The 13,060-nt window shown below is 32.9% G+C and overlaps 1 protein-coding gene and 1 long non-coding RNA gene across 3 annotated transcripts in view; one reads left to right on the top strand and one right to left on the bottom strand.

The window, feature by feature from the left end:
• The window catches only part of LOC149901449 (uncharacterized), a 39,534-nt gene extending 34,914 nt beyond the window's left edge, over window positions 1-4,620 (bottom strand). Inside the window, exon 1 of the long non-coding RNA XR_016457654.1 lies at window positions 4,480-4,620. This is a non-coding gene — a long non-coding RNA (uncharacterized LOC149901449). The remainder of the gene's footprint in view (window positions 1-4,479) is intronic.
• A 1,481-nt stretch (window positions 4,621-6,101) lies between these two features.
• On the top strand, window positions 6,102-11,948 carry lark (RNA-binding protein lark). 2 transcript variants are annotated; one of them, XM_090111611.1, is made up of 5 exons: window positions 6,104-6,264; window positions 6,368-7,041; window positions 7,272-7,540; window positions 10,043-10,084; window positions 11,673-11,948. In XM_090111611.1, the coding sequence occupies exons 2-5, from the start codon at window positions 6,376-6,378 to the stop codon at window positions 11,719-11,721; spliced, it is 1,026 nt and encodes a 341-aa protein (XP_089967737.1). In that variant the 5' UTR covers window positions 6,104-6,264; window positions 6,368-6,375; the 3' UTR covers window positions 11,722-11,948. The 2 variants fall into 2 exon arrangements, with proteins under 2 accessions (XP_089967736.1, XP_089967737.1); XM_090111610.1 differs by having other exon boundaries at window positions 6,102-7,041.
• Window positions 11,949-13,060: the final 1,112 nt, after the last annotated feature.

The following is a 13,060-nucleotide window of genomic DNA, read 5'->3' as shown; positions in this document are numbered from 1 at the left end:
TGTGTAATCCTACTTCTACTATGTGATAAAAATTAAAAATGAATCACCAAATATGTTGCTAAGCGCAAATCTCGAGAACAGCTCGACCAATTCTGGTAATTGCTTTTTTAACGTTTTTAAAGGCACAAAGAAGTTTATTTTGTAGAGAAAACACGAGGAAAAAAATTAAACCAAATATTCCTGATACCGAATTCTCGACATATTACGTGTTATGCCCCGTATTATACGTATTGGTTTAGGTTCTTCATATAGATAATAATCTACATCTACATATACCTACCATCTGCATAGCAATTACTCTATTCAAAAAATTATTTATGGTACAGAAAAAGTCTGGTTATTGTTTTCTTCGTTTCTTGTATTTATAGATAACAGACATAATATCAGGTGTTTTTAATATAATATAGGTATACATTTAGAAATTAAAGATTTTAACGAATTTTAAACGCGTACCTATTCATTATATGTACTACTAGCTTCCGCCCGCGACTCCATTTTGAGTAACTCTGACAATGACATCTTATAAAAAAAAGAATCCACTGCGGGTAACGCAACGTGTGTTCGCGGTTCTACAGAACAACGTCTATGGATAAAACTGAAAAATTAAGATTTATTTTTTTTTCCACGTATTTTTCCAGGATAAAAAGTATCCTATTTTACGCCCAGGATAATAAGGTATAATTATACCAAGTTTCATCGAAATCGAACCGTTAGATTTCACGTGATGTCAGCATATACAGACAGACAGACAAAAATTTTTTTAATCACATATTTGGGTTTAGTATCGATCCAGTAACACCCTCTGCTATTTATTTTTTCAATATTTTCAATGTACAGAATTGACCCTTCTACAGATTTATTATATGTATAGATTATCACGACGTTTCGCAGACTATGCAGTAAGCATAGAGACAGTCCCCAGTTTGCCCCAGGCCCCAGTCTAAATTAAACAAAACACTTATGCTTGTGAATTCCAAAATCGGTCAAATTGTTTCAAGAGTTTTTTTATTAGGTACGTATACAAAGAAGCAAAAAAATAGCGTTGACACTTCTTGTGGATAGCTAAGAAACTCAAACATAAACTACGAAATAAAAAAGATTCAAAATGTTCCATACATTTATTAAGCAAGAATAAGCGAAACATTTTAACTTAAAATGCAAATAAAAACAAGATACAAAAAGCTATAATACGACAAACACAATTGTAAAAGTAATGCTTTATTAAAAAAATATTAATATTAATGGATTCTAAAATAAATCAAAAGGAAATAATATAAAAATAATTTGGAAAATCCAAAAGTGCACGCCTCATAATTTTTTTTTAATAAATATTTATTAATTATTATTTTTGTTTATTTAATAACAATTAAACCACATCGAATCAGACCCTGAAAAATGAAAGGGTTCTATTCCTGAGCATACTCAAGCGTAAGAGAAAAAAAAAGACTCGATTAGTAAAGTATTTCGGTCGCTATCGTGTTAACAAGAAAAAGGATCCGCACATACAGACACACGGACGTCCAAGACAGAACTTTTTTAAACTGTTTTTTAACTAGTTTAAATAACAAAAATGACATCAAAAATATCATGAACGTTAAAAATAGTGTTTTTTCTTAATATGTGTGTGTACATGTATTATCTTACAAGTGCAATGTATGATACATAAAGACATTTTAAGTTTGAAAAATCAGATGTTTTGCGCGAAGTGACAGTAGTACCCACCTCAACGCTTCGCTTATGAGGCGTGCAAAAGGTTGGACAAGAAAGACGGAATAGAATTTTATATTATAATAATCTATGTTTTGGAGAGACCTCTGTCATCTGTGCATGATAAAGCCATAGGTACTAATTTTTTTTATAATTATTATTAGTAATAAAAAACCCAAATACCCCAAAAAACAACCTCTAAATTATCAAAATGTAAAGTGATTAAAAAAATTATATCTTAAATGCTATTTAACCTTTGTTTTGTATAAAATATATGATTTTTCAGTTAAATGATCATAGTTTTTGTGGTGTTATCTCCCTTCATGCTCATACGCATTTTATAAGAACGATTTACATTACTTGCAAACGACATAAATTTGCACATTACAATATAAAAGAGAATAGAGAGCAGAAACATTATTATGTAGCTCTGTTTCTTATTTTCATCGGATAAATATTTGATGTAATGTATCAATTCTTGATTTATCTCTATGCTTGTATTAACGGATTTCGAATATGATTCAACACAAATGTTGTTCAGAGAGTTAGTTGTATTGAGGAGGGCTTCCATCAATGTTAGATCAAGAGGTGGAGACATTCTGCAGTATTCACTCTTGTTGCCTGTTAAACAAATTCTTATTTAATACTAATCATTTGCAAATGCAGTTCTTCTTCAATATTTTTTTGGGATTTATAATCAAAACAGATTAGTTCATAGAACTGACTGTTGATAAATAATAATAATCTTAATATAACTTTATAACTTTAAATATACATAACTAGTATTAGTTGTACTATGTTGTATTTTCCTGTTATTGAAGGTGCAGTAGACCATATTGTATTCAATTGTAAGCTATGTAAAATAATGTAGAATAATATAGAGATGTATCCTTTGTTGGAAAATCATAAATATAAATAAATAAATAAACTAGTAACTGCATGAATAAAATGGATTATTAAAAATATTACATGTAACAAAAATGTTTTAAAACAAATAATTTCATTTATACACATAATTTATAAACTTAAGAAGCGATAGAGATACATATATATATCTGAAGCCATACATACATCTAAACTTATTAACCTAATAAGGTTTGAAAAAATGTGTAGGCCTATTTCAATATATTTCTATATATTCCATCATCTCTGCATTTTGTGAAATCCTAAAAATTTATTTGGTAAATTGAATTGGTTTAGAAGTACAACATTTTGTGTTTGTGTGTTTAATGGCACTAGCAATGACTTCAACACTTTCGCTCAAAAGTGATATATTCGGTTCAAATGTGACATTTTTTTTGTTTTGCATGCATTTCTCGGAGAACACAGTTTCATTTGATGGATATGTTTATGGTTTATAGAAGCTAATCTTCATCTTTGTGGGATCCCAAACTTGCGTCATACTGAAGAAGAGATTTACGCTTATAATAATTTAAGAATTGTAAAAGTCATGCTTTTTTCTAAATAAATTATAAATAAATAAATAAGAGATTAATATTAAATAATTTAAGTCTCATGTGTCGCTTTAATGGTGTAATCAATGGACTTTTTATCAAAATTAAATTATAAAACACATATTTTACCTCTATAACCTATGGGTTAATCAATACAAGTATTCACTCTATACAATATAAAAATCAATTGCTATGTAATAAATTGATTTAACAATTTATCTGTGCATGTAATAACATCACCACTGCTCAAAACTTGAAACATTTTGAGGAAACTGACATGATGAAGAATCAAAAGTTTGACAACATTTGACATCCGCCAACCCGCAATGGCCAGCATGGTAATTATAGCCTGATCCCAGAGGAGGCCTACGTCCCAGCAGTGAGAACATATATTGGCCGATAATGATGAAGGTACATGTTATCCATCATTATGACAGATTAACAAGAGTTTCTTATTTTCAGTATTTGAAGCATTTACTGTATACTAGCTAACCGCCCGCGGGCTCGCCCCCTTTGTCTAATACCTAATAAATTATATACTAAAACCTTCCTCTTGAACCTTCATCTATTAAAAAAAACCGCATCAAAATCCGTTGCGTAGTTTCAAAGATTTAAGCATACAAAGGGATATAGGGACAGAGAAAGCGACTTTGTTTTATACTATGTAGTGATGATGATTCAAAAGAGCTTCTGTATGAAGTCTAGTTAAATAAATAAATGTTTGAGTTAGAAACACATTGAATCTGGGATTTTTTATCATGTGGTGACTTAATTATGTACAAAGATAAAAACAAAATTGTTTACTGATTAGCAAGACATTGTACCTATTTCAAACACACAATTTATAAGGATATAAATAATGTGAAGCTGATTGAAAAAATACTTATGACATTGAGTATAGAAGACAGTAATAACACCAATTAACCTTCAATAAGATTTTAAACTATTGATTACATAGATGTTTTAAAATTTGGACACCACTTTCCAAAGAAATATTAATTAAGTAATAGGTAATTAACAAAGACAGTTAAGAATTCATATTTTAATTATTCCTATAAAGTATATTTCACAAAATTATGAATGTAAATTTCAAAATGTCAAGTAGAGAAGTTGGTAGCAAAGATTTCCAATATTAAAAACATGCTGTTTAAAGACAATTAACTACAAATATTCATACGTTTTATTAAACTGTTCATATTTTTCAATGCGTCAGTCACCTATTTTTTTACTAGTACATTCAAGAGAAACTCCTATTCGGCAATCGGCATATTGCTTTTACTAAAAATATACAATATAAAAGAAAATAAACAATACATACCAAAGAAGATACAACAGAGATGAAGCGCACACTCGTTCAATTAAACCACGTTATTAAATAACACAGGAAATAAAAGTATATTGTTTGTTCTAATAGGACTTTTTCCAATATTTTCAGACCACCACAGTAAAATTAAATGACATTAATGATTAAATTGTCAAACGCAGAATGCAGATAGCACAGACTAGAGTAAGTAACACAGATAACTATAGTCTGGTAAGTAATTGACAGATAGGTAATAGAGAATAGAATAACTAAATATGTACGAAATATGTGCTGTAAGTGTGCTGTGCATGTAAAGCTTGTGAGAAAAAAAAAGACTTTTTAATTTTTCATTATAGTTGAGCCAATTTAATAGGCAACATTTGACGTCTATCAATTTTATCTTCATAGGGTGGTAACCTGCTTAAAAACATCGATTAAAGCGAATTAATCGATACGGACTTTAAACATTTGTCAATCGAACTTGAAACACATGTCAATAATTTATGATGATTTTTATTCCCAAGTAATCAATGCATTCGATTCTAGATGTCAGATTTCGATTTTAAGAGCAACGTCTCTGGTATTTAAAAAGAAAAAAGGTTTATTGACACAAAATTGTAGCGACGTCAGTTCTTTAAATAAGAAAATGTTTATTATGTTTAGAATGGTTTATCAGTAAAATCAAATCCTAAAATTAGTTGCATCGGTCATTATTATTATAAATATGTAATCGTAATTGAAAAAAGTTAAGCAAATGTGCAGTTCTAACAAAACGAAATATCATGTTATTCTATGTCATCGTTACTAGGTTACGTTTTTGAATTTTGTTGAACTGTCAAATGTTGCCTAGTTGTTGTTGTTGTTGTTTAAATGGCTCTACTATAGATTCAAAAAAACGTGACGAAATTTTTTTTAGTGAGGAGTAATTACTTAATGATCTAAGGGAGTAATGATGATTTTATTTATATGAATAACTAGCTTTCCACCTGCGGCTTCGCCCGCGCAGTCTTAGAAAAACCCGCATAGTTCCCGTTCCCGTGGGATTTCCGGGATAAAACCTATCCTATGTCCCTGGGTAAAAAGTAGCATATGTCCTTTCTCGGGTATCAAATTATCTCTAAACCAAATTTCATGCAAATTAATTCAGTAGTTAAGGCGTGATTGAGTAACAGACAGACAGACAGAGTAACTCGCATATAAAATATTAAATGGATTAAAATAGTAAATGTCACACTTGTTCATTTTCCTTATTTTTTCAGTAGTTTTACAAATTGTAGAAAATATTTTTTTTAATCCTGTTAAAAAATTAAATAATCTACATTCTTCTTTGCGTTAAAATTTACTTCTACAGTTACCTACTTTTAGAATAGATAATAATTATAAATGTAATGCATACAGTATATGTAAACATTATTACATAAATTTTATTTACAGAAAAGAACTAGGAACTAGGAAGGTTTGTTGAAATTTATAAATGTTTCATCAATGTCTATAGGATTCATATTTTATATTATTAAATTTAAATAACACACAAAGAAAATATTTCGTGTGTATCGTGTCTAATATTTTAATTATGTACTTTATAGAGGCAACTGGCAAGTATCAGTTACTGGCAAGTGGCAACACTGTATTTTTACGGAAACACGGAAACTCTGTAATTTGACAACGTGGTGGCCATTTTGTGGTGAATTTTGCGTTGGTGGTGGTTTTTAGCATAGAAGTAGTATTTAACGTTTTGTAGTGAAGATTGTTTTTCAATTGTGATATAGAAATCAATTTAAGTGTTATTTTTATACAAAGGTAAGTGCAGGTGAATAAGCGTGACCGATCATCAATACCGACCGATCTTCGACCATACAAATGGACGCTTCTGACTCACTTAGCCCAATTATGTGCGTTTCAGAAACTAAAATGCCGGGCGCCGGTACTTTCAAAATCTTCGTCGGGAATCTATCCGATAAAACGACAGACGCTGATTTAAGACCGTTGTTCGAAAAGTACGGTACGGTCGTAGAATGCGATATCGTCAGAAATTACGGTTTCGTGCATATGGAAAACGAGCAAGTCGGCCGCGAAGCCATTCAAAACCTTAACGGAGAGATAGTTCATGGTCAGGCGATTAAAATAGAAGCGGCCAAGAGTCGAAAGGCGCCGTCGACGCCGACCACTAAAATCTTCGTCGGTAACCTCACGGACAAAACGCGCGCGCCCGAAGTCCGCGAACTGTTTCAGAAGTTCGGCACGGTCGTGGAATGCGATATCGTTCGTAACTATGGCTTCGTGCACTTGGACGCGACGGGCGACGTGAACGAAGCGATTAAAGAGTTGAACGGTATGATGGTAGACGGGCAGCCCATGAAGGTGCAGTTGTCGACGAGCCGGGTGCGGCAGCGGCCGGGCATGGGCGACCCCGAGCAGTGCTACCGCTGCGGCCGCGGCGGCCACTGGTCCAAGGAGTGCCCCAAGGTCATGGGCCCGGACCGCAACGGTTTCCGCGATCGAGCGTTCGGCCGCGACCCCTACCCCCCGCCGCCGCCGCCGCCCTTCCTCCGCGATCGCATGATGGGAGGATTTGGGGTAACGCGTTGTTTTATTTCGTAATTCGTACCGGTACCGAAATGCATGCCGAGCGTGGTCGACTTCCGTACGCGGTTGTATCTCGGGTCGGGTCTCACCACGGGCTTGTAATGCTTTGACAAAAGTTTAAACAGCTATAGACAGTTGGAAGTAATTTGAAGTGTACGAATATTGTGCAGTTTAATTTCACAGGTAGGATAATGTGTTAATGATTATGTCTATTCTACCAGGATCCGTATGACACCTACTATGATCGTGCACGTTTTGACTCGCCGAGGGATCTGTTTGAGCGCCGATACCCTGTTGGGAGTGCCAGGGGACTAGAAATGGGTGCGACGAGAGCGAGAGGTGACTTTGTGTCTCCCCCACTGCGCCGCGAGCCAATGCCGCCGATGCCCAGCTTGCCTCCCATGAGTAGAAGCATGGGGTCAATGCGCTCGTCATATGACGCTATGTACAGCCGCAGAAGTCCCCCGAGAGGACCACAAATGTCTAGAGGGTAAGATTTCAAGATTCTTTCAAAAATTTATATCAGTATGTAAATTTGGCTGGGAAAAAAACAATTACATTCTTATCTTGATTTTGCATAGTGCGTTGTTAAATTCATTGACATCAGCTGGTTGAGTTGCATTTGGGTATTTGAATAAAAAATTGTTTTTGTGCTAAATGGAAAGATTATATATTAGTTTTATAACAAAACTATTTTTTTAAATTTTTTTTTGCAATTCAAAAATTATTTCAAAATAAAAATTAGTCTTTGAATCCAGTACCGAAAGCACACCGACAACTCCCGAAGCGTCAACCGAACGCGTGTGACGTCATAATGTTAGTTTTCACTCATTGCAGTTGATAGAAAAACGTATACAGCGACATTGAGATAATATTACTACGTATGGAGGAGACACCACGAACAAAATCTGTGCGCCATGTTTTTGCTCTAACTAAGTTTTAAAAATTATTATTTAGTTAGGTACTTAACGATGAAAGTTATTCCTTTGCACTTTTCCGTATTATTTGTATTATTTGTGCAATATCGTAACACACACGAAGGCATGTTTGATGCGTTTCACTTTAAAACCATTAAAAAATACCGCTCAACATACGTCACATGACGTATGTTGAGTGGAACATAAGTGATGTAGGCGGTGTCGTCTCCTATTAATATTATCTCAATGTACAGCTATAACATTTTGACGTCACATCTATCGTGGCCTGCAGTCATGGCGCGTTTATAGTCACGTGACTTTAATTTAAATTTCATCAATTTTTAATTGCTTATAATTAATTGAAAATAATTTTTTTGGAGTTTTTTGCATTAAATATCAATATTATTAATATGGTCCGGGAGCCAGCAGCAGATTTTATGACCAAGTTCCTCTCAAGCGGTAATTAGTAAAATGCATCAAAGTGTAGTATTATGAAGCCTCGTGAACGTCAGCTGGAGCTCGGTTGGGGGGAAGAGCGGTTGTAGCCTCCCGTATCAGCTGACGGTTTTTCCACCAAGATACAGCCAGCTGACATATATACTTATCCACAGTTACATATAAGCATCATCAGGTAAATTTTTGTTTGAGAGGAAATAACGGAAAATAAATTTTTCTTTAAATTTAACTTTCATGCTCGAGACACCAGCTGACGTATAATACACCATGTTGTAACCAGCTGACTATTTTTTTTCGTTGAGATATTGGGTTAGCTACAATTTGACAAATTTTTAGCTGAGAGGAAATGAATGAATGAATGTATTTTTTTTCCTATGTGCGTGGGAGGCTACAACCGCTCACCCCCCCAACCGAGCGCCAGCTGACGTTCACGAGGCTTTATAATACTATACTCTCATGCGTCTGACGAATTATCTCTTGAGAGGAAATAATGAACCAATTTTGCACCTGGCTCCCTAACCAATAATAAAGTTTTAAAATACATAAATAAAATCAATATTTTTTTATTATTCAAATACTCATTTAGTTTTATTCATGATAAACATTTGTATTACAAACAAGTTTAATCAACACCTGCCAACTGCTTACAAAACACCTTGGTAACATAAAACACCAAGAATATACAAACCGCTTTATATAATACTAGCTTTCCGCCCGCGGCTTCGCCCGCGTTTCCAAAGAAAAACCCGTTCCCGTAGGATTTCCGGGATAAAACCTATCCTATGTCCTTTCTCGGGTATCAAAATATCTCTATACCAAATTTCATGCAAATTGGTTCAGTAGTTAAGGCATGATTGAGTAACAGACAGACAGACAGAGTTACTTTCGCATTTATAATATTAGTATGGACTAGTTGTGCCCCGCGGTTTCACCCGCGTTGCTCCGCTCCTGTTGGTATTAGCGTGAAGATATATTATAGCCTGAAGCCTTCCTCGATAAATGGGCTATCTAACACCGAAAGAATTTTTCAAATTGGACCAGTAGTTCCTGAGATTAGCGCGTTCAAACAAACGCAACTCTTCAGCTTTATAATATTAGTATAGATGTGGGGATGGTGGTAATCAAAAAGCAAAATTAGCTTAAATAAATTTATTTTTCCTTTACCGGATACAACAAAGTACAGCACTCCATATCTTATTACAAATCACAATCCGTAGACAATCTTATTTTTACAATGAACGAGTGAAGATACTTTTGACAGATAATCTTAACACAAAATACAAATTAAAAATATAGTTTATTATTTTTTAATTTGAATATTACCTATTCCCACATTTAAATTAGTATCAAAATAATTGACTACATCTTTAAAAATTCTAACAGTAAACATGAGGTAATTTCCCCAACTTAACTAAATAATCGCCTATGTTTGTAATGAACCTGTTTTTTTACAATTAATTTATAATGTTACTTTTGAGTTAAGTCATACGCACAATCATAAAAGTATTTTTCTTGAATGAATATAGTAAAATGATAAAACCTTTTTATTCAACACAACAATTTATGTTATAACACACCAAATTTCTATAGTATTTAAAACTATAAATTTTCATTTACAGATTATATGAAGACTTCAGTAGAGATACATTTGATGACAGAAGGTAAATGCACATTTTATTTTTATTCATACCTACATCTTAGTAATTTAAAATTTATAACATCAAGCAAGGTCCACGTAATTAGCAAATCATCGTCAATTGACGATTTCGAGACAAATGCTTTCATTTTGCATAGAAAAAATCTAGGTAAATATCTTACGGTGCATTTAGGTCAAACGATCGTATGCTCATTCTAACCCCACTATGTCAAATTATTTTAGTGTAAACAGGCGAAGAAAATTCTTTTGTTGTTCTTAGTGCGTTCGAAATGATTCTATACAATGTTCTAATACTGAACAACGCAGAATACAAGTTTTCATTTACACTAAAAGATCACAAAATAATGCTCTTGCTCTAGCCCTATATCTATGTTTGTTTGGTCTAAATGCACCGTTAAATATAATATTACAACGTCGCGTCAAACGCTCGTCATGCGGAGACATTTGTCTTGCAATCGTCAATTGACGAAAGCGTACGCATAACGTTAACATGGACAATAAGCCTAATAATTAAATAATTAAATATTTTTTTAAAGAGTAATTGCTATGCAATATGAAAGTTTTGACTCCAAATCAAAAGTAAAGAAGAATTATATTTGTCTATCAATAATGTAAAAACCACTGGGGAAAAGATAAAAGAAAATGTGGTTGGTATTTTCTTCATACAAATGCTCCTCAGTTTCCTCCCACGATCATAAAGCGTTTAATTTTATAGCAGAATAATTATTAATATCAAGCAAATTTTACCCCCTTTCGTAAAGGACACTTTGAAGTACCTTTTTCCCTAATTTCGCAAGTCCCGGGTACAATAAGTTATATTATCTCTTTTCAGACTTAAAATTTTACAGATGACAACATTTAAATAATAAACATTTGCAATAAGAAATTTTAATTCAAACATTATAGTCCGGGATACATCGCCCATTTTTGCAAGTGATTACTATCAAGCTAATTTTTCGTGAGTAGCTTTATTTTGATGAGATGCCCAATAATTTCATGAACGAAACTCTCGATTGTGGTAGCTTACAGAGGTAACAAGGATAAAAATTTTTGATTTGACGGTTCTCAAATATTTATTACGCAATTTGTAGGACAATGTGTCTGTTGAATTATATAAGTATTAAATAAGTGAAAATAAATAAAATCAGCTGGTTAGTAATCATTTATGATGACTTCGTTATCGATACACATTGGAAAGGGGGACTCTTTGATCAAAACATAGATTTTGTAGGACAAATATTTTTTCAAATAATTTAGATAATTATCTTGAGATGGAACAAAAAAAAAACATTCAGTTAGTAATTAATATTTGAGAACCATCAAATCAAAATATTTTATCCCTGTTTCCTCTGGTAGCTACCACAATCGAGAGTTTCATACATGAAATTATTGGGCATCTCATCAAAATAAAGCTACTCACGAAAAATTAGCTTGATAGTAATCACTTGCAAAAATGGGCGATGTATCCCGGACTATTATCTATTCTTTAAAAATATTCTCATGTAAAAAGCATTTCATTTCCATAGAACAAATAAAAGTATGCTCCTTTAAACTGTCAATTATGATTATTAATTGTGTTTATTTTGTTCCAGGCCAGGACTGCGCGGGCCGTCTCCCTCCAGAAGATACGCGCCGTACTGAAATATTTGCTTACATGAGCACAAAGCTACAGTCCTTTAGTGTGATTACTAATTATTTTTGACTACCTTAGATATCGAATCTTACAAAATATATGGACAATATTTTACTGGTTTAGGTGACCGCAAATGACTGATTTGCAGATTTTTAATATTTGTGCGTGATTGTATGGTTGCTGAATGAGTGTAATGCTAACGAATGTTTATAGGATAATAAATATCACATAAGTACATGTTTCGTTTTATTTTCTTCCTTCTGACCTAAAAATGTTATTTATGAATCATTTTAAAGCTCATAAAAATTTCAAAATGGTCCTTGATTCTAAGTCATCGCAGTAGTTTAAGCATCTGCTTACCGAATAATCTATATAATATTTGTATTTAGGACGTAAGTGAAATGCTAAGTCCATGGATAATAATCTATTAGTCCGGGATACATCGCCCATTTTTGCAAGTGATTACTATCAAGCTAATTTTTCGTGAGTAGCTTTATTTTGATGAGATGCCCAATAATTTCATGTATGAAACTCTCGATTGTGGTAGCTACCAGAGGAAACAAGGATAAAATATTTTGATTTGATGGTTCTCAAATATTAATTACTAACTGAATGTTTTTTTTTGTTCAATCTCAAGATAATTATCTAAATTATTCGAAAAAATATTTGTCCTACAAAATCTATGGTTTGATCAAAGAGTCCCCCTTTCCAATGTGTATCGATAACGAAGTCATCATAAATGATTAGTAACCAGCTGATTTTTTTATTATCACTTATTTAATACTTATATAATTCAACCACAGAACAGTAAAAACATATAGAAGTGCTGTAATGTCTAATTAGTATGAAAACCAGTGTCGCCAAACCCACACATTTAAACCGATAGTTATACAGTACACTACAAGTAAACTATGCCTTTGATTGGACATCTTAATTTGAGTAAAAACTGACTTAGGTTATAAATTCAGCATTTCAATATGTACCCTAACGCACCATGTTACGGTTTATTTTAGTATAACATCCCTAGGTATATTAGCTGTTTTGTTTCTCATTGCACAGAAATTCCAAATTCGAAAACATTCAGCTACTCCACAACAGAGGGCGTTAGTTTTCGATAGATATAAATTTTAAACGCAACACATAGAGATAAGGTTGAAATTTGTGTCACTCAACATTAATGACATTAACTTGATATTTATCTGATGCTATGCTCTGAGGGATGTCAGCCTTGTTATCGATAATTCACAAATAAATATTTTTTGTGTATTTTTTTTTCTTTCTTTTATATGAGTATAGTATAATGCGTCACATTTTGGAGTATGTTTATTACTACTAAGTACGTCTTTT

This window comes from Colias eurytheme, chromosome 17 (genome assembly GCF_061535395.1).
Source record: "Colias eurytheme isolate Ceu_HAF_F1 chromosome 17, ilColEury1 Martin Lab GWU primary, whole genome shotgun sequence".
In the NCBI taxonomy this organism is placed as follows: Eukaryota; Metazoa; Arthropoda; class Insecta; order Lepidoptera; family Pieridae; genus Colias; species Colias eurytheme.
This window is presented reverse-complemented; position numbering and strand designations above follow the sequence as displayed.